At 44.7% G+C, this 17,841-nt stretch overlaps 1 protein-coding gene across 18 annotated transcripts in view; it reads right to left on the bottom strand.

Annotated features, from left to right (window-relative positions):
- LOC306808682 (ankyrin repeat and KH domain-containing protein 1-like) overlaps nucleotides 1-17,841 on the bottom strand; it is a 98,726-nt gene that overhangs the window by 4,971 nt on the left and 75,914 nt on the right. For 3 of the 18 annotated variants that reach the window (XM_079319488.1, XM_079319471.1, XM_079319480.1), the window contains 13 exons: nucleotides 16,980-17,142; nucleotides 15,784-15,879; nucleotides 15,377-15,493; nucleotides 14,264-14,438; nucleotides 13,626-14,079; nucleotides 13,122-13,199; nucleotides 12,235-12,381; nucleotides 10,781-10,891; nucleotides 9,148-9,297; nucleotides 7,225-8,843; nucleotides 2,498-2,692; nucleotides 1,171-1,425; nucleotides 75-250 (listed from right to left, as the gene is read on the bottom strand). In XM_079319488.1, the coding sequence (XP_079175614.1) occupies nucleotides 75-250; nucleotides 1,171-1,425; nucleotides 2,498-2,692; nucleotides 7,225-8,843; nucleotides 9,148-9,297; nucleotides 10,781-10,891; nucleotides 12,235-12,381; nucleotides 13,122-13,199; nucleotides 13,626-14,079; nucleotides 14,264-14,438; nucleotides 15,377-15,493; nucleotides 15,784-15,879; nucleotides 16,980-17,142 (3,736 nt within the window). The remainder of the gene's footprint in view (nucleotides 1-74; nucleotides 251-1,170; nucleotides 1,426-2,497; nucleotides 2,693-7,224; nucleotides 8,844-9,147; nucleotides 9,298-10,780; nucleotides 10,892-12,234; nucleotides 12,382-13,121; nucleotides 13,200-13,625; nucleotides 14,080-14,263; nucleotides 14,439-15,376; nucleotides 15,494-15,783; nucleotides 15,880-16,979; nucleotides 17,143-17,841) is intronic. The other 15 variants (XM_079319489.1, XM_079319483.1, XM_079319472.1 and 12 more) reach the window with 11 other exon arrangements.

The following is a 17,841-nucleotide window of genomic DNA, read 5'->3' as shown; positions in this document are numbered from 1 at the left end:
TGAACAGGTAGAACAGGAGGATGTAATAAAGTCAGACCCTGGTCATTTCATAAATCCAACTCTCTGTAACTTACTTTAGAAAAATCCACAAAACTATTTGGCATAGGTTGGTGGAAAATATTCGAGGGAGCCACTATTCCAGAATCATCTCTCTCCATTGGCTGATGCTGAGAAAACGTGCCCGGGTCCGACAGCTGCTGATGCATTGGATGACTTCCCATGACAGGCTGAGACCAACCTGACAAACCTTCTGCAAAGAGATTAACAATGGCTGATTAAATTCACTGCAGACACTTGAGTAGAACTCAGCAGCTGCACACACCTAAGCACCCAAAGTGTCACCCAAAGGCACCCTGAAAACACACAGCCACAGAGGGATCTCAGGTATCCAGACAAGGGTGGAGAAGATGGGGACTACCACAACTGTGAGTTCCACAAGTCCACTGCAAAATGGCTAAAATCCAACAGAGCTCTCAACACTACCTGGTAAGCACATACAAGCTTTTCTTGAAAACACACAGCAATGCTGAGACATGAATTAACCAGAGTGTGGAGGGCTTCACTGAAGCATGTAACAAATGCAGGACTCAAATATTTGTATTGAAAGTTACCAATGGAAACACTCTACACCTCAAATGCTGCACCTCCTCCTTTCCACAAAATCCAACTACCAGGAAACTGAACGTAAAACTTCAGCTGTTTCAAAGTCATTCTTTGGGAACCAAGGCTGCCTGGAACAGAAGTTATCCCATACTGTTCAAGAGTCATGAGGAAATCAATGCAAAACCCAGCATCCACAGCTCTGTGTCCCTGGGTGCATCAGCTGCACCTCAGCTGACACTGTAAAATTTGAGTGGAAAACAAGAGAGAAACCTGGACAGAGGGAGCCAACAGTCAGGGCTGGAAACAGCCCCCTTAGCAGATAGAAATTGTTTACTCTAAGCTCTGCATCAGAGGACTCTGTACGAGGTCTCTGCGCCATTTCAGGCTCCCATTGACCCAGGCGGGGTGAGAACCACCAGCGTCAGGAGGGGGAACCACAGAGCTTCCACCGACCTGAGCTGTCCCACCAGCTCTCCCTCAGGATGTCCTCCACAGAGCGTGGAGCTTTCCTGCTCCTCTCCACCCCAGTCCTGCTGAGAGGCAGTTCCCTGCAGCACAGGGACTCACCAGACACGCTGTTGACCCCGAAGGACCAGATGCCGCTGTGGCCCACGGGGGCAGTGAAGTTGGTTCCCAGGGGCGTGGGCGTGCCGGAGCCTCCCTGGCGGATCCTGGCGAGCCGCTCCGTCCCGATGGGAGGGGGCACCTTGCGGTCCTGGCTGGCGTTACCCGTTTTTGGCTGGCCCAGGTTAGCAGGTGCAGAAGCAGCTGAGAGGGGCGAAGATGATCCTGAGGAAACTGATGGAATAGGAGATTCACCTGCTGAAAAGAGTATTTCTCTTGCTTAATCACACACAAAGTAGCAAGTGCAAATACCATCCCACTTATTTCCCCAAAGCAAATCATAAAATGTTTTAAAGGCTTTTTTTGGCAAGCATTCTTCAAGTCTTTCACAGAAACTCTGTCTAGAAATTATTTTAACTCTAAAATCAACATTATAACACAAATGCTTTCAGCCATCACAATCATGATATTCTCATGACGTAGCAGAGTATCTAAATTAATTACAAGGAAGAATAAGAAACATGGAAGAGTTTCAGGAAGAGGTGAAAACATCAGCCAAAATACCATAAATATCTAAACAGCCTGGTTTTGGTATCCACCACTTCCAGCAGAAGAGAAATCAGACAGCTTCCCAAAGCCACAGGTGTGACCCAAGAGCATAAAGTCCCGCCAACTTCAGAAGTGTCACTGACTCTCCCTGGGAAATCCAACTTCCTTTGAGCACTCATTTAACATTTTAGTTCTTAAACTCAGAGTGGCAATGAAGTTGCATGCAGTGACATGAAAAACTTCTTCAGCTAAGATTCTGAATCAAAGACCCATGTTTTCTGTAAAGCTACTTCCATGTTCTTTCCATTAGGAGGAAAATCCACTGTTACCTTGGATGATGCTTAGAGATTTTGGAGCATCTTAAATATAATTCCAGATCCCAATTAAAAAAAATATAGGAAAGGAAAAAAAAAGAAAGAAAAAAGGCAACTAAAACTTTAAACCACAGTAAACATGACATTTTCACCTAATATTGCACTCATACTACTTAGAGAGGAATCTTTAGCTTGGTGTAATCACCTCCACTCCCCCACAGCTTCATGCCCTCTACTCTCAAGAGCCTACAATGACTCTTTTTTGCCCAAATACGCCTTTAGTAATGCTACCAGAACTAGTGGCATGGGAAAAACCCCACAAAATAGCACAGCTTGGGATTTGCACGCCATCCTCACAGCTGCTAAAAGCAATTGGAAAGCATTTTGTGCATTACTGGGCAAGTTCCCCTCAAGTTAAAAATCTACTAAAGACAATAGCTATGAATTTATAGTTAACTAAGACAGACCCATGAAGTTCCTACATGAATTTGTTGCGCTTGTCCAAGGATGTGGTGAAAAATGCTGTCTGTTAAAGCTGGGAGTCCCAACAGGCGCTGGCCCTTGAAGGTAAACCCGTGCTCCTTGTATGTTTGCTGAAAAGCCTGTCAAAGGACCTGAAGAAGAAGTTGTAGAGCTGTTGGATGGATCTAGAGAGGGTAAGCCTGAAATAAACATAAATTTGATTAAATATCTCTCTTTGGGTACCTGCTTCAAAGCACCAGAGAAAGCTAGTGCTCCAAATAAAATTAAAGCATCTCATCACCTTTGGGGGCATCTGCACATGGTAAGGTCATTTTACAGGTGCAGGATTCTCCCTTAGAAACCACAGAGGCATCTCTGGTTTGGCCTCAAGTTTTTATAAAAACAGCCATCCCTTTGGCCACTGAAAGAAAATTTTCTTAGCAGGGAGGGCAGAGCAGGAAAGTTGGGAGTGGCCATGATCTTTGCTTACAAAAAGCCACACAAATCCAACAGGGATCCAGGGCTGTGTGAAAGTCCCAGGGGAATCCAGCACCAGGGAAGCAGTTCTCTGCAGGATGGGCTTTGCCATCCCATAGGTACCTTCATATAGAGAACAGTCAGAGCACACTGTGGCCACAGAGACAGGGCTGGTGTGGCACAGCACCACTGGGGAGGGGGCAGCTTCCTCCAAGAATGTGAGAGAGGAAGAGAGAGATGGAGAAAGAGTTCAAAGTCCCACAAAAAATTACTAGCAATGGTGAATTACAGCTTTTTTTTAATAAGCCAAAGCTTTTAAGCACTTTTCCAAAATGTTGTAAAAGCTCTTTTCACACATTATTACCTGAAAGCAGAAATGGGCATGGCGGTATGTTCACCTGAGTTTAGGGTTTAGTTTCAAGGGCCTATTAAACAAGATTAGTTTCAAAACCATTTAAACAGTTCCAAATGACCACAACCAGGACCAGCCTATGTTGCTGTAGAGTGAGGTTGAAGGTTACATGTACACACAGCCCACCACAAACAGCAGTGCTGCCAGGCAGTACCTTAGGCCAGAACCTAGAGGGGCACCTTCCAGTGCCTGGGTAGTTCCTGAAAGCCAGGTCTTTTCCCCAGTATTATCAACTGAGTCAACCTGATTTACTCCTTCCAGAAGTGCCAGATCCAACCTGCTCACATGGACAGAAATGATTTTTTGGAGTTGAAGGAGGTGCTTTTCTCACTAACCCAAAGGTTGAAAAGAGAAATCTCCCTTATAGTGAAGGAAAAACACATCCCCCTGCTGCTGGAACACGGGGTGCTCAGCTGAGGGACTCCCAGCAAGGGAGGACATTCCTGGGTTTGTCACAGCACAACTCCATGGCTCTGAGGAGGATGCCAGTGCCTGTGGCTGCAGTGTGGTTGAGCTGGCAAACCACACAAGGTCTGCCCCAGACAGAAGGGTAACAGAGCTGCCCATGGGTGCTGCTGGGTTCCCAGACAGAAAACAAGGCAGGGATTGTGACAAAGCAGCTCTCCTGCAGGAGAGGGATGCCCAGCTGTCTTCTGATGGCTCAGGAGGCTGATGGGTACACAGCTTTTGGATACACAGCCTGTAAAGTGCAATGACTGGACAGTCAAGACTGCTTCAGCACAGCTGGATATGCTCCATGGGCTGAAGGGAGTGTGACAGCCAGAGATGCACAAATCCAGAATCAGGTCACAAAGAACACTTAACATTATCTTGTCTTTCATAAAAGTGGATGAAAGCCTTCACCTGATATTAAAAATAGCTATTCTGAACAGCAACTTACCAAATCCTGACTGCAATAATGAGCTACCTATTTGTGTACTTACCAACAAAATCAGGTTTCCTAATACTAAAATTTTCTGCAATACCTTACTCTGCACTTACCTGGGTTACAAACTCTAACTCCTCATTATGCTCTGAATGCATAACTGAGCTTTTGAGAGGAATGTATTGATCTCACACAAACTCTGCTCAAAATTCAGCTTATCAAAGACCCTAGGCAGATGTTGGTTACTGAAATGTTACTTGCACCTTTAGAGAAAGTGCCTCAACACTTGGTCACTCTGTGTGAAACAGACTCCAACCATTTCATGCTGTTTCATACTCATGTGCTGCTTCCTAAGCTGGCATATTTCAAGTTTGTGACACCTTTTAAGAAGCAAGGTCTCCAACTCCTTAAAATACAGAGGACAGAAGTAACAAGTAGATTTATTTTGGCCCGCTCCTCTCATGGTTGGGCTAAGCCTGCCCTCAACTGCAAACTGCCAGGACAAGAGACCTAAAAAATGTGAGACAAATAGGCCATTTCCAGAATGGATCCACAGGCAGTGAGATCTGCAGAGATATCTGTGTCTGATACCTGATGTGTGCAGAGACAGCTGTGTGATATTCACCAAAGGAACTGGTAGATGAGAGAAGACTTGAGCTGCAGCTGAGCTCACCCATGAACAGGAAAAGCAGACTACCTGAACTTGACCCTGAGGTGAAAACTGGTTAAGAAAAAGCTGGTTTAGTGCACAGCCAAACTATATTAAACCTTCACCAAATAAGTTTAGAGATGATCCCTCAGAAATGCTGATTTGTGGAAAAGAGAGATCAGAGGATGGGTGTCCACCTGCTCTGAGGCCATGACAACCCCTCTGACCCCCCTGAATTGCCAGGCCAGGCCCTGGCTGCTCCCTGTCCATTGTGCTGCTGCTGGCCAGAGCATGAGCAGTGATCAGTCCTTCTTCCCCCTACCCCCAAAATCTCATGAATCCTGTCACCAAACCCGTGGAAACAGCCATGGAAGTCCCCAGTTCTGCCAACCTGTGGGACAAGGTGAATGAGAGGTGTGGACAGACCCTACTTAGCTCTGAGGAGAAGTCCTCAGCCTATTGTGCTCACTCCTTTCCTCTCTATTACACCTTCCAAACACCCTCAAGCTCCCTTAACTCCCCTACTCCTAGACTCTGGAAAAAAGGTGACCAAAAGCAGGATGAAGTAAAATGACATTGAATGCATCAACTAAGGACCTGACTAATCACATTCTGCCAGACACAATTTTAGCAGCACACTACCTATTTGCAGTTTTTCTTCACTCTGCAATATCCTAATTAGATCCTAACTCAGTAAAAGTGTGTTCTGCCCAAATATTTTTGAATTTCAGTTGAGAACTTCACACATATCTCCCCCAAAGTTAACTGTTGAGAGTTTTCCATGGCTATCTACCTAACCTTTCTAAGGACAGAAACAGATTTACACTGTTTTAAAAATACCTACAGTAATTTAAAGATATATAAAGTATGTAAAGTAGAAACAGGAAATTTTTTTCCATTACAAACAGATGATCTTAACATAAGGGAACAGCAAAATACTTTGCTGCTGTGGGAAGTCCCAGTCACCCATGTTTGCACATGCAGGGTGCCATCCTCAGGGAAATCAACAGATCCCATTTGCCCTAAGTTTCCTTTCCCAGGAATTATTTCAGCCATCCCCAGTTTAGAGCACTGCAGAGGAAAAGCTGAGCCATTGCCAAGTGGTTCTGGAACCTGTTGGGGGTCTGGCAGCTCTTTATTAACTGATGAACAAGGTTCTGTTACTTCATCTTACCCACCTAGTTCTGCTTGCTTCACTGAGGCTGGATGTGGCACAGAGTTCTAGGTGTGCCCTCACTCTGCAGAGCTATGTAACACAAATTTAACAATTGAGAAAACTACAGACAGAGCAAATACCCCAGTTTTGTAGTTAAAGCCAGTCAGAAAGAAGCGTTCTGGTTTGCAAAAGTCCTGCACATTTGTCAAGCAACTGAGAGAAAAAGGAATGCTGAAGATCTTCTATTCCTACCATTACATCTTCCAAAAGCTACCTTCTCCTTTAATCTGAAAGTGAAACTACTTGACTTGTCCCAGCCCAGCATTCAAGTCCTGAAGCTTTAGCCCAAATATCCAACACACACTGTGTGGGCAAGGATGACTCCAGAGCAAGGCTCTCCAGATACCCAGATTCAGAACACCCCACAGCCACTATGGCAAGAACAAAAGGGTGGCACAGAATAGATCTCCCAGGGGTCCCTTCCAACCAAATGGGTGCACTTGGTTGTTTGCAACATAGTTTGAACACTGAGAAGATAAAAGTCCTGCAGGCAGAGCACAGCACAGGCAGGGAGCGCAATGTCAGTGCTCCTAACACATTTCAAACAAATCCAGATGTGCTAATACAGCTATACTGAACTTCTGAATAAAACACCCCATGCAGTAGCACACCAGTGAGCTTAACAAAGCAAGCTTATTAAAATCCCAGAGCCACATCAAGTACCAAAAGGCACAGGGAGTTTCCCCTCACCGAGTCAAGCTGGAGTCTCACACACAATATGGAGCACCTGCAGTCAGTCACTGCTGCAGCTGGAACCTCCAGGAGTCCTCAGGTTTGGTGTCACCCCACACTGTGCTCCATTCCAACCCAAAACCTAAAATCAATGCTACACTACAAGCAAGTGGGAGCATTCCTGTCTCACACAGAGGGCAAGCAATGCAACATCTGCAATCTTCCCAACTCTTGAGAGCCTAGAAGAGCTGAAGAAAAGAAATCATCCACTTTTTAAAGAGCACTTGGAAAAAACAGGCTATCCTCATTACATTATTTTTCTCCACCTGTCATTTGTAGACTACTTCTCCATCAGTATGATGATCAAAGTGCAATGGTTGAAGAAATAATTTTGTCCAGATCATGACCTTAATGACTTACCTACAGGACTAGTTGAAACCCGTTGGGAAGGTGGCCTGAAACCAGGAGCCTTGGAGTTGTCGGGATGGACGTTTTCCACATGTCCTAGCACAGAGTTATTCAGAAAGGTAGACTGAACAGTGAAAGACGGGTCAGCTGCTGCTCGGGTAGAGAGTGGACAGTCTCCCCATGCTTGGTTAGCTGGCACCTGGTTGCTATCAAAAAGACTACTAAAGTGATTGAAGAGCGTTGCTGGCCCAAAGGCAGGAGGCAATGATTTGTTTGCTGGGTTAATGTGCATCTGAGAACCGTTCATAACGTTCATGGCTGACGAAAGCTGCACTGCAGCAGGTGGACCTTGAGAAGGTGTTAAAGGAACTTGATTTGTAACAAAAATAGACTGAGGATCTTGATGGAGGTTTGCATTTGGTACCACTGAATAGAAAGAACCTCTGGACTGCATCCTGTGAGTAACTCGAGGTGCTGGTACAGCTACTTGAGGTAAGTTACTGTTGTCCTGATTATCTGCAACAACGGACCTGGGCGACGCTAAGCTTAAAGGAGCAGTTTCTGAGCTGGATGAAAAAGGCATCGACATGGAAGGGCTGATCTCAGACATGCTGGTTGGCAGAATTTCATCCTGGGCGTTGCTGAGCGGTGCGGGGCTGCTCGCCGGGCGCGTCTCGGTGCCCCCCGAGCTGCTGCTGGCTGACACGCTGCAAGTGCTTGCGGCTGAAGCTGGCGGGCACGCGCTGGTGGGCGGCTGCTCGGGGGCCGACACCTTCTCCTTGGGCGCGGAGCCGGCCGAGAAGGAGTCCGCTTTCAGGGCAGAATGCTGCGCTTGCGGAGCAGGAGGCGGCAGAAACGCTGCGGGCACTTGCCCGTTGTTTGGGGGGGCAGAGGAAGCTGAGGGCAGAGTGCTACAGGTGCTCGTCACAGTTGAGATGGCTGTGGCTGCAGCACTCGTCTTGGGGACGCACGTAGCAAAGAGCTGCTTCCTGACCGAGGAGGGAGTCCGGTTACTGGTCACACACAGAGGCTGGCTGGAAGCAGCGACAGACGAGGCCGTGACGGGACAGCTGGATGTAGCTAACCCAGGAGACTCCGTCTGCAGAACGTTTCCGTTCTGACTACCTGCACGACTTGAACTGTTATGCTTTGGAGAGCTGTTCGTGCTGCCAGGGTTAACTGGTCTCACTGGGAATGGTCCCCAAGTGTTTGGTGAAGGTGAAAAGGTTCCTCCAAATTGGGCCATAGGTAAGCGAGGGTGCCGGATCTGTTGCATAGTTTGGGCAGCCAGCAAGGCAAAATGAGGGTGAGAATAAGCAAGAGGAAGAGACACCGGAAAAGATGAGCGCACGTTGGCTGGGACATTCTTGTTTAATTTGTTAGGAGGCTGGAAAGTAGATAGTGTTGATGACTGCGATGTGACCAGGGGCGGTGCTCCGAGAGGAAACGAGTTCTTGTTGGAAGCAGTCGCAGTGCTGACTCCAGATGAAAAGTTTGAGTGGATTGATTTGGTACTCGAAGCAGGTGTTCTTATATGAGTTTTAGGAATCAAGTCTTCCAGTTCCTTGGCAGGATCTTGAATAAGGGCATTGATGAGTTGCACTGCGTATCGCGTGGACTCTGTACCTCCCCTAGATTAAACACAAACAGATTTATCTTTTGCAAAAGGAAACCCCACCTTGCGCAATGTTCCGGAGCTTCAATCTTACACTGATCTCTAAGTCTATTCTAAGTTCACTGCAGTAAGTTACTTCTTGACTTCTGTGTATCTTAAGGATTATCCCTGAAGTCAACTGTCAGCATATCTTGGCAGCAGGAATGTATGTTCTATTCTAGAACAAAGAAGCTAAATAGATCCTGCCTTAGAAAGCAAACAAACTTTTCAATAAATGACACTGTGAACTAACTCAAGACTTTCATTTTGAGATACCGTACCTTATAGTGATCATTCTCTCTCCATTCTTATCTTTTTGCTTATCCACATCAATGTGGGCACCAGTGACATCTTGAATTGCTGTGATGTTGCACCCACCTCTTCCCATTATTCTAGATACAACAGAAGCTGGGACTGATAATTTCTTTGACCTGTATCACAAAGATCAGAAATCCGTGAAATGCATTCAATCTTTGAAGACAGACAAAACCCCTCTGCTGTCTGACAATGGCTGAAGTAATATTCTTAAGTGGTTTTATGCTGACCCTTTCTTCACCCTTTGGAGCCTCTTTTGAAGTTCCCCACTCGAAACACTCATCATCCTCAGTACCTGACAAGGATTCTCCAGTAGCATTTATTCCACCACTATTGTAACACAGATATATGAGCCTCACAGTACTTCAGAACCCTTTTGAATTTTATCTTATCTTGGGTACCTCTCCAAAGTGACACAAATCCTTATCAACCTGAATCTATGCAAGCAGCATTGCTTCAAATGTAAAAACCCATGGCTTAACTATTTTGACTACTTATAGCAAGGAGAAGGTGGCTTTCCAGTGTTTTCCCAGTGATGAGTTCTGTAACACCACCTACATCCACAACCTTTTAGTATCCTCCTTTCAGACCTCAAGATCTGGAAGTGCAGCGTCACCAATAAACAATGGTGGGTGAAAGCAGGTGAGGCTGTGCAGTGCTGTGATTTAGGGAGCTGCTGGAAGCCCCTGTGATGGCAGCCTGCAATTACAGAAGCAGGCTCACTGTCATGCCACAATGCTGTCACCAAGTCAGTTCAGGGTTTTCCTGATTCCCATGGTACTGGTGGGTCAGAGCAAGCACACGCTATTGGGAAGTGTCAGAACACAAGCTCTGCTTGCACACAGACCTCAGCTGAGGTCTCTGGGCCACCATTGCCCCCAGACTTCAGGGTGTGTGTGACCTCTTGCACCCATAAATTGCTTTCAAGCGTGCTACTGATGTGCACTGGCTTGATGCTGAACTATCAGAGAGGATTCAGAGGGGTTTCAGAAATCACAGCAGTGACAGGTACCCACCACCCTGTGGGAAGGCTGCCAACTTCACCTAGCTATTCCAGTCTTGGAAATCTTTAAGTAACTGAATCCTCAGGGAATTGTTTGTCACTTAACAGGACTTAGAGGAAACCTGTTTAATTTTAAACACCTAAACACATGGAAATGTTCTAAAGCAACACCTCACGTTGCCAAGGTGTTATTTCTTTCCCCCATTCCTCCCAGGACAGCACATTACTACACTTCCCATCCCCAGAACCCCCAGTGCACGCACCCAGCTCTATCCCAAGGCTGTTTCATGCTTTGGGTTTTCTTCCCCATCTCCAAGGCTCCCCTCTCAAGACAGACATCACAGCTACTCCCTCCCCAAAGCTCCATCATCACCTAAGTTTCAAGAACACCTGTACTGCTCACAGAGCTCCCGACTGCTGCACCTTGGTCTGCTTCCACCCCTGCCCACTGGGGACCTCTGGCAACCACTCATGGAGGCATTTCTCTGCCAGGACAGCCCACCCTAGTGCCCAGCCCCCTCCCACCCATCTTCCAGAGCTGTTTCCCTCCCTCCCAAGGGTGATGGTTTTGACCTAGAGAAGTGCCCCAGAAGTACCTTTTAGCTCCGGAACAGCAGCGCCCTCCTCTCTGCAGCTGAAATTGCTCAACTGGTGTTGGCTGCAGAGTGTTGCTGGGGGGAGGGTCTTTCAAAACTCTGCCCACTTGCCTGTCAGGGGCAGAAGGGATGCTTGCATTGGTTACTCTGATAGACACCCCTTCAAGCTGGGGGTCACTCACAGGGAGAGGGAAGGAGCATTCTTGTTGAGACCAGGAGAGGCTTTAGCAGAGGGAGCTCCTGGGCACAGCACCCACACATCTATGGGCACCAACAATGCTCTCTGGAGGGACATGCTTCCATCAGTCAGGGCACAGCAAACACCAGTGCAGAACACTGAATGGAATGCTCTCCATGGCATTCCTCAGGAAAGAGGACAAGGCAGGTTCTGGATGCAAGTCTAGAACACTGCCAAAGCCAACACAAGAGCAGGTAACACGCATGTGGAACATTTGGGCTGAGGCAAAGAGACTCAGAAATCCCAGGTCAGAGCGGGGTCAGGGCTGTCTGAGGGGTTCCTGCCTGCACCATTCCCCAGGTGGTGGCCAGGCTGCCACCACACACCCAGTAAGATCACTGTGGAGAGCCTCATTGGTGACCACAGCAAACAACTCTTAAGAGTTCAAACACATGAATTTTCATATTAAACTGCCTTTTTAACCTTTATTAAGAACACTCTGTGTATTCCAGTAATCCAAAAGCACTAAGCCCCCTGTACAATTATGTTCTTTGCACACAGCCTAAAATTTACCAAAATGGGCACATCTGCCACCGCAGAACACAAAAGCAGGAAGGTTTCCTAAGAGAACCCAAAGCAACTGACACTGGTATGTCCTGCTATATTCCTTTTGGATAAAGAACAAAAAAAGCAAAGCCAGATCATTCTAGTTCCAAGCAGTAGACAACACAAAGGTTACAGAAGAGATACTGGGGTGTTAATGGCCATACAGTAAAACCCAGTACATTTTCAAAGGAAAAGATTGCTTTATAGTAAAACTTTAAATCTCACTGTATCTCTAAGCACTCACTGTCAGGTAACACAATTTTCCACTGAGTCAGTGATCAAGGTCACTTCAAAGTAAAATGAATTTTATCCTTGAAGTGGCCATATGCCTCTCATCTACTCACATCCATTCAGCCTTTAGTTCATGGGCAATCATCTGCTGTAGGGCTTTTCACTGCCCTCTGCTCCCTTCCCCCACTAAAGTCACGGGTTTTCTTTATTTTCTCATGCCAGATACAATGTTTATGTCATGTTCACATTAAGTTAGCAAGAAGTTACTACAAATTAGGGCTGCAGTTGGTTTCCCCAGCACTGCAAGAGAAAGTGGAGTAGATTTTCCTATAGGTTAATTCTTCAGTTATATAATCTTGCTGGACATTCTGTATTTGAGAATAATGTACAAGCTAAAAAGCTCACAGACAGTTTTAAAACATAGTAATAAAATCTTTACCTTCTAACCACTTCTTTCCAGCCTTCTTCTCTTTTCTGGCCTCTTTTTGGGCTGGTCAGATTCAGCTTTACATTTGGAGAGGTCAGAGGCAGGGAAACAGCCTTATAAGTGGTCGACAAAGAATTCGAATGACCTTCACCATCAAGTCTGGGAACAGAAAGGGGCTGATTACAAATTACAGAATAAACTGTATCTCAGCATACAGTTTACATTCCTGCAGCTTAAAACTGGTAGCATGAAGTGTTTCCAGAAGAACCACCTCTAACAAGGAGTCAGAAGGATGCATTTAACTTGTCCTGCTGCAGTGAACTGCAGCAAACCTTGGATTAAAGGTCCAAGGCAGAAACAATCTATGTCTGAAGAACAGAACAGAGACAAATTCCAATTTTTAACACTCCTAATGGGAGCCTAAAACAACATCCTATAACCACAAGGGTTGATAAATCCACTCATTCTGCCTCTGACTTGAATCTGGGGAAAAATAGGTAAAAGAAAAATATCCTCTCTTCCCACTCCCAGACAAGTGTCTCGATCAGTCTGACAACAGCCCTGTCTCACTGTCCTTCTTGATGCCACAATGTCTGTGCTCTTATTGAAGCTGGCCTCTCTGTCAGCCCAGTGACCTGCAGATCAACCTCCCTGCCCTCTTCCCTCCCTTAGTGCAGAAAACTGAAAGAGAGAACAAAACTATGGGGGATCTGACTTGTATTACTTAGATGTAAAAATAAACAAAGACTACAGACCCATACATGATCTATGTTTTCTGACCAATGACCTCTTCAGAAAGTGCTGTTGTAAAAGTTATCAGCACATTCCCAGGCAATTGCATGACCTTTTGAACCATTTATGTGGCCCCTGGAAGTTCCCTGACTTGTTCTGACTCTCACCTCTGGCTTGACAAGGTTATATCAAACTGGCCATCAACCTGGCAGGTGAAATGCTCAGAGTCATCAACTTCCTCTCTCCTTAAAAGAAAGAGATTGCAAGTCAAATGAGTTAATGATGAAACCATAAAATAATCAAAAGGTAACAAAACCACTTCTGTATGTGGATGATAAGCAAAGCTGGCACTTCCTTATTAAATTCTCTGCATATTCACTTTTAAGGTCTATTACAACAAAGCTGACAACACAACATGGATGCTTAAAAAGAGCAGAGAGAAAAGGCCATTTGGCTCAAGTAGTATTAAAAACTAGCCAATGCCAAAAAATCTTGTTCTTACAAGATTTTTAAGAGATTGTGTTCAACAAACTTAACACACCTATGCAAATAACACAGCCTCAGTCTCTCTAGGCTCTGGGAATGTAAAGCTGGTGCAGAGCTTAAGCTGCAGAAAATTGACACAGGCATAGGTGGAACCTTGTGAAACCACAGGGAAGGAAGAGTCTCACCTTGTTGGTGTTTTGGAAGCAGAGGTGCTGTTTTTTTCTTCCTGAGAGGGGATGAGCAGTGAGGCATAGCGCCGCTCCGAGGAGTTCGTATCCATGGTGAAGTTCAGCTCCTGGCTTTTCCCTCCACTGCTGCTTTCACTATTGCAATCTGTGCTATCCAAGTTATCTGAATCGCTGTTCCCACTTGCACCACCACCTCTTGGTTCTCCATTTATTTTGTTTTTATCTGCTTTTTGCTGTGCTAGAGATATATGCTGATCTGGCAAAATTATCTGCATATTCTGAGGAGTCTCTTTCGTTTTATTTTTCTTATTTTTTCTGTTTGTGCTGGGGGTAGTCACCACATTAGCTCTCTTCTTCCCAAAGGCATTTGTGAAGGTAGTTGAAGTTGCAGAAATTCCAATTGTAGTTGTTGTAGTTGCACTTGGAGGCTCTATAGGAACTTCTTGCTCCACTGAAAGAAAAGCAGTTTATATACAATCAGAACCCACAAAATAGAGAAATCAGTGTCCTCACTGAAGACTCTACAGCTGAAGTTATGCTCCTTACTGACTATCTTTCAAACAGATTCCTTTACCTTGATGGTTAAAGATGGCACTCCCACAACTGCATTGTTCATAAAAACATTTGCTCTTTACCTTCATCATCGTTTTCTTCTTCATCATCATCTTCTTGTAGTTCCAGAGTTTCCTTAGGTTTGTTTTCTTCATCTTCTTCTTGTTTTCTTTTTTGTTCCTCTTTTTTCTTCTTTCTCTTTTCCTTTCTTTTCTCCCTTTTGGCTGCAAGAGCTTGTTTTCTGCTCTCCTCTCTTGACTATGTAGGAGAAAAGAATCCAAATTTAAACATTTTCACACAGATTAACTTATACTTATAATTCAGATCTTCCCTAGAAATCTGGGGGGAAGAAGAAAGGAGAGAGTCCAGTGAACTAGAATGACTTTGGCAAATACTGAATCATTACACAGAAACTGGACCGACCTTATGCAACATAGGACTAGCTGATCCCAAAACTTCTAAGGAATGATAACAAAGTAAAAACCAAAACAGAAGTACTAAAAACATACAGTTTTGCTGGAAGATCTTTCCCTCTCAGTCCTTTCTCAAACATTTAATAAACTCAGCGATATTTTTGGTGTGATGTTCATATCTTTGATTCAAAAGCCAGTACTTAATGGCTCTAGTTTTAATCTTTTTTTCTTAAATATATGGAATCAGTCATCTACTGCACTCTTTGTGCACAGCAACTGATGTGTGCTTAACAAGTCCACAACTTAGAAAATTCAATAAACTAATGTGGAACTTGTAAAAACTGTAAGAACCTCCATTAAGAGAGCTCAATCAAGAATGTCGTACTCTAGAACCATTTGCAGTATTCTCAGCAGAGAAACAAGGGGATTTTCTCCACTATCTGCTCAACTCCAAGTCCATAAAATTCTTATGGACTATGATTTACACCCACAAAAACACACCATGAGACTGGACACCTCCCTTACTCACACATCCTCTGTGCTGAGGAGCTCCCAGAGAGTTACTGCCTAAGGAACTACTGGAAAGTCCAAGCTTTCCTAAAAAGGACAATGGAGTGGCTGAAGCAAAGTCAGTTCTAATTTGTCAGCCTCACTTGTATGATAGATTAAGGGAAGGAACACAGACACAGTCAGAGCATGAAGACAGCCTGAGAAGCATCAAATGCAGCCTAGAGATTCACACACAGTTCAAACACAGTTACACAACAGCAATTATCTACTCACTTTTTCCAGGTCTAGCTCTTTCAGCAGTATAGTTGCATTTTTATTGGCTTCTGCAGCCTGCTGGTCTTTAGCTTTCACAATTGTCTCTACACACTGGTGACACTTTTTCAACAGGTCCTGAAATGCAAACTTGTCTTATTACCATCATAACAACAATTTAGGAGAGAGGCTTGCTCTACAAACATGGGATTAGCTCCCCTATTCACCAGCATACAAACTATTTCACACAATGGGATCTAATGCTGATTTACTTTTTAAGTGCTGTATTAAAAAGGAGACACGCAAAAATCTCCAAAACAGATATATGTGAGCAAACATGTGTATTCAGTTTTTGAACACTTAAGAATTTCCCTTGGATATTTTTGCTGGAAATTCAGGCCAGGCTCTTGTCCCCAAGTCCAACTCACCTTGTCTGTGATGGTCGCTATGTAGCGCATGCACTCAATGTCTGAAGGAAACTGGTTCACTTCTTTCACCAGGAACTGAACTACTTTCACATGCCCCTAGAACACCAAAGAAAATTCTCATCTTTTGTTTACAACTGGCAACATTCATAATCAAAAATACAAGTTTGATATCCTTAGTTCTATGCAAAACACTGAAAATAACAAGAACATTTTTGGTTAAGCTGCTGTTTGGGAAGAATGGCAGTTTCTGCTTGCTCAGTGCTGACAGCACAGCCACTGCTCTGCTTCAAGGTGGCAAAGACATGCTCCTCCACAAGTTACTTTTTATTTTAAAATACAAGGACCAGAGGCAGATCTCCATGGTTTTAGTAGCAACCAAGACACAAGACAACCCTCTTTAGACACCATTTGTCACCCAATCCACTCTCTTGCCACTCACCCCATGGAGTTGACTTAGACTGTTCAATTTCAGCCTATGTCAGATCAGTAAACTGAGCCACCTGAATGCTATCCTGGCAAGCACATTGCTCTGCTCCCAGGGTACACTGTGCAACCACACAAAGCACCCCAACTATTGCTTCTGAAGTTATGTGAAAACAAGGCAGTGTCACAACAAGGGCAAGCTCAGCAGTTTTGTTTGTCAAAAAAGCCACACATTTATTTGCTATTTTGTTAAAGGCAAAGCAGCTACAGCTAATAAGTTCCTCTGCTTATGCTCCTTGCATCCAACACCACAACTGATGGAACCATCCCAAAGCAGTGTTCTTCCTGCCAAGAAGAGGCAGTGGGTGACAGAAGAGCTGACTACACAGTGCCCCATCACAACAGATTAGGAACAGAATGAGAGAAGCACAAAGGAATCAGGACGGCTTATTGCAGACTGGTATTGTGTTCATCTCCAAAGCAGGACTGAAACGAGCAGTACAGACTGCAGAAATATGGAAATCTCAAACAGTCGAAGATTTTGCACAGTGTACAACTGGAAATGAAAATGCTAACATCATTCATGGAACTAAGTTTTTCAACTCTCCAAAATTAGATCTCTGTGAAGTACAGTAATTATGACTTTGAAGTAGGTATTTTATCAAAGTAGTAATTTTGCCACGTTATATTCGATTCTTCCAAAACCAAGCACTCGGACTCAAGATGAAACGAGAGGCATTGTTTTGAAAACATAAAAAAAGCTGGTCTCCTACCTTGCGAAATGCTGACATAAGAGGGGTGATTTTCCTGTTATCTGCAGCATCCACATCTGCCCCTGCTTGCACAAGCAGCTGCACCACGTCGTAGTGGCCCCCGTTGGCTGCCAGCCACAGCGGGGTGTTTCCTTTCTTGTTGCGAACATCAATGTGTGCCCCTCTGAAAACACAAATCCAGGAATGGCATGAGTAAAGGTGGAAGTCAGAGACCAAGATCACAAAACATCAGAGTACAACCTGGACACAGAACTTTTGTAACTGAAATACAGTTATGAGATATATATGAGAAATTCTGTCCCTGAATGTTGCTGTTTCATCTGTAGAGTAGCGACACTGGGAATATTTAAACTTCCCTGACAGAAATGAACACATTTCATGTCACCTACTGCACCAGAGATATGCAACTAGTAACCTTTAAATTATCAAGTGTGGTGACTACCCACAGTCTTTTGAGATTTTAGCAACACACTGGGTTATGCTTGAAAAGCTCAAGAGCTACTTCCAGGCTTTGCCCCCTAAATGACAGTGAGGAAATTCTCATGTGGGAGTTGCTGGATTCATACACAAACAAGCTGTCCAAGCCAGACACTGTCTGCCTGCCTTTGGTCCCAGCTGCCTGCTTTGCAATAGTGAGATACTCCAGGGTAACACTGAAGAGTAGGGGACAGATTTAACATCCTATTTTCAAAGCTTCCCATTCCCTTTGCTCTCAGGTGCATGAGGTAATATGAACAAGAGCAGTATTACCACAAAGGAATACAGAACAAATATACCACTAATCATTAGTCATAACAGCTTGGGGTTGGAAGGGACCCGAAAGCTCATCTTGTTTCAATCCCTGTGCCATGGGCAGGGAAGT

This window comes from Erithacus rubecula (genome assembly GCF_903797595.1).
Source record: "Erithacus rubecula genome assembly, chromosome: 16".
Lineage (NCBI taxonomy): Eukaryota > Metazoa > Chordata > Aves > Passeriformes > Muscicapidae > Erithacus > Erithacus rubecula.
Note: the sequence above shows the minus strand (reverse complement) of the source record. Positions and strands in the feature narration are given on the sequence as shown.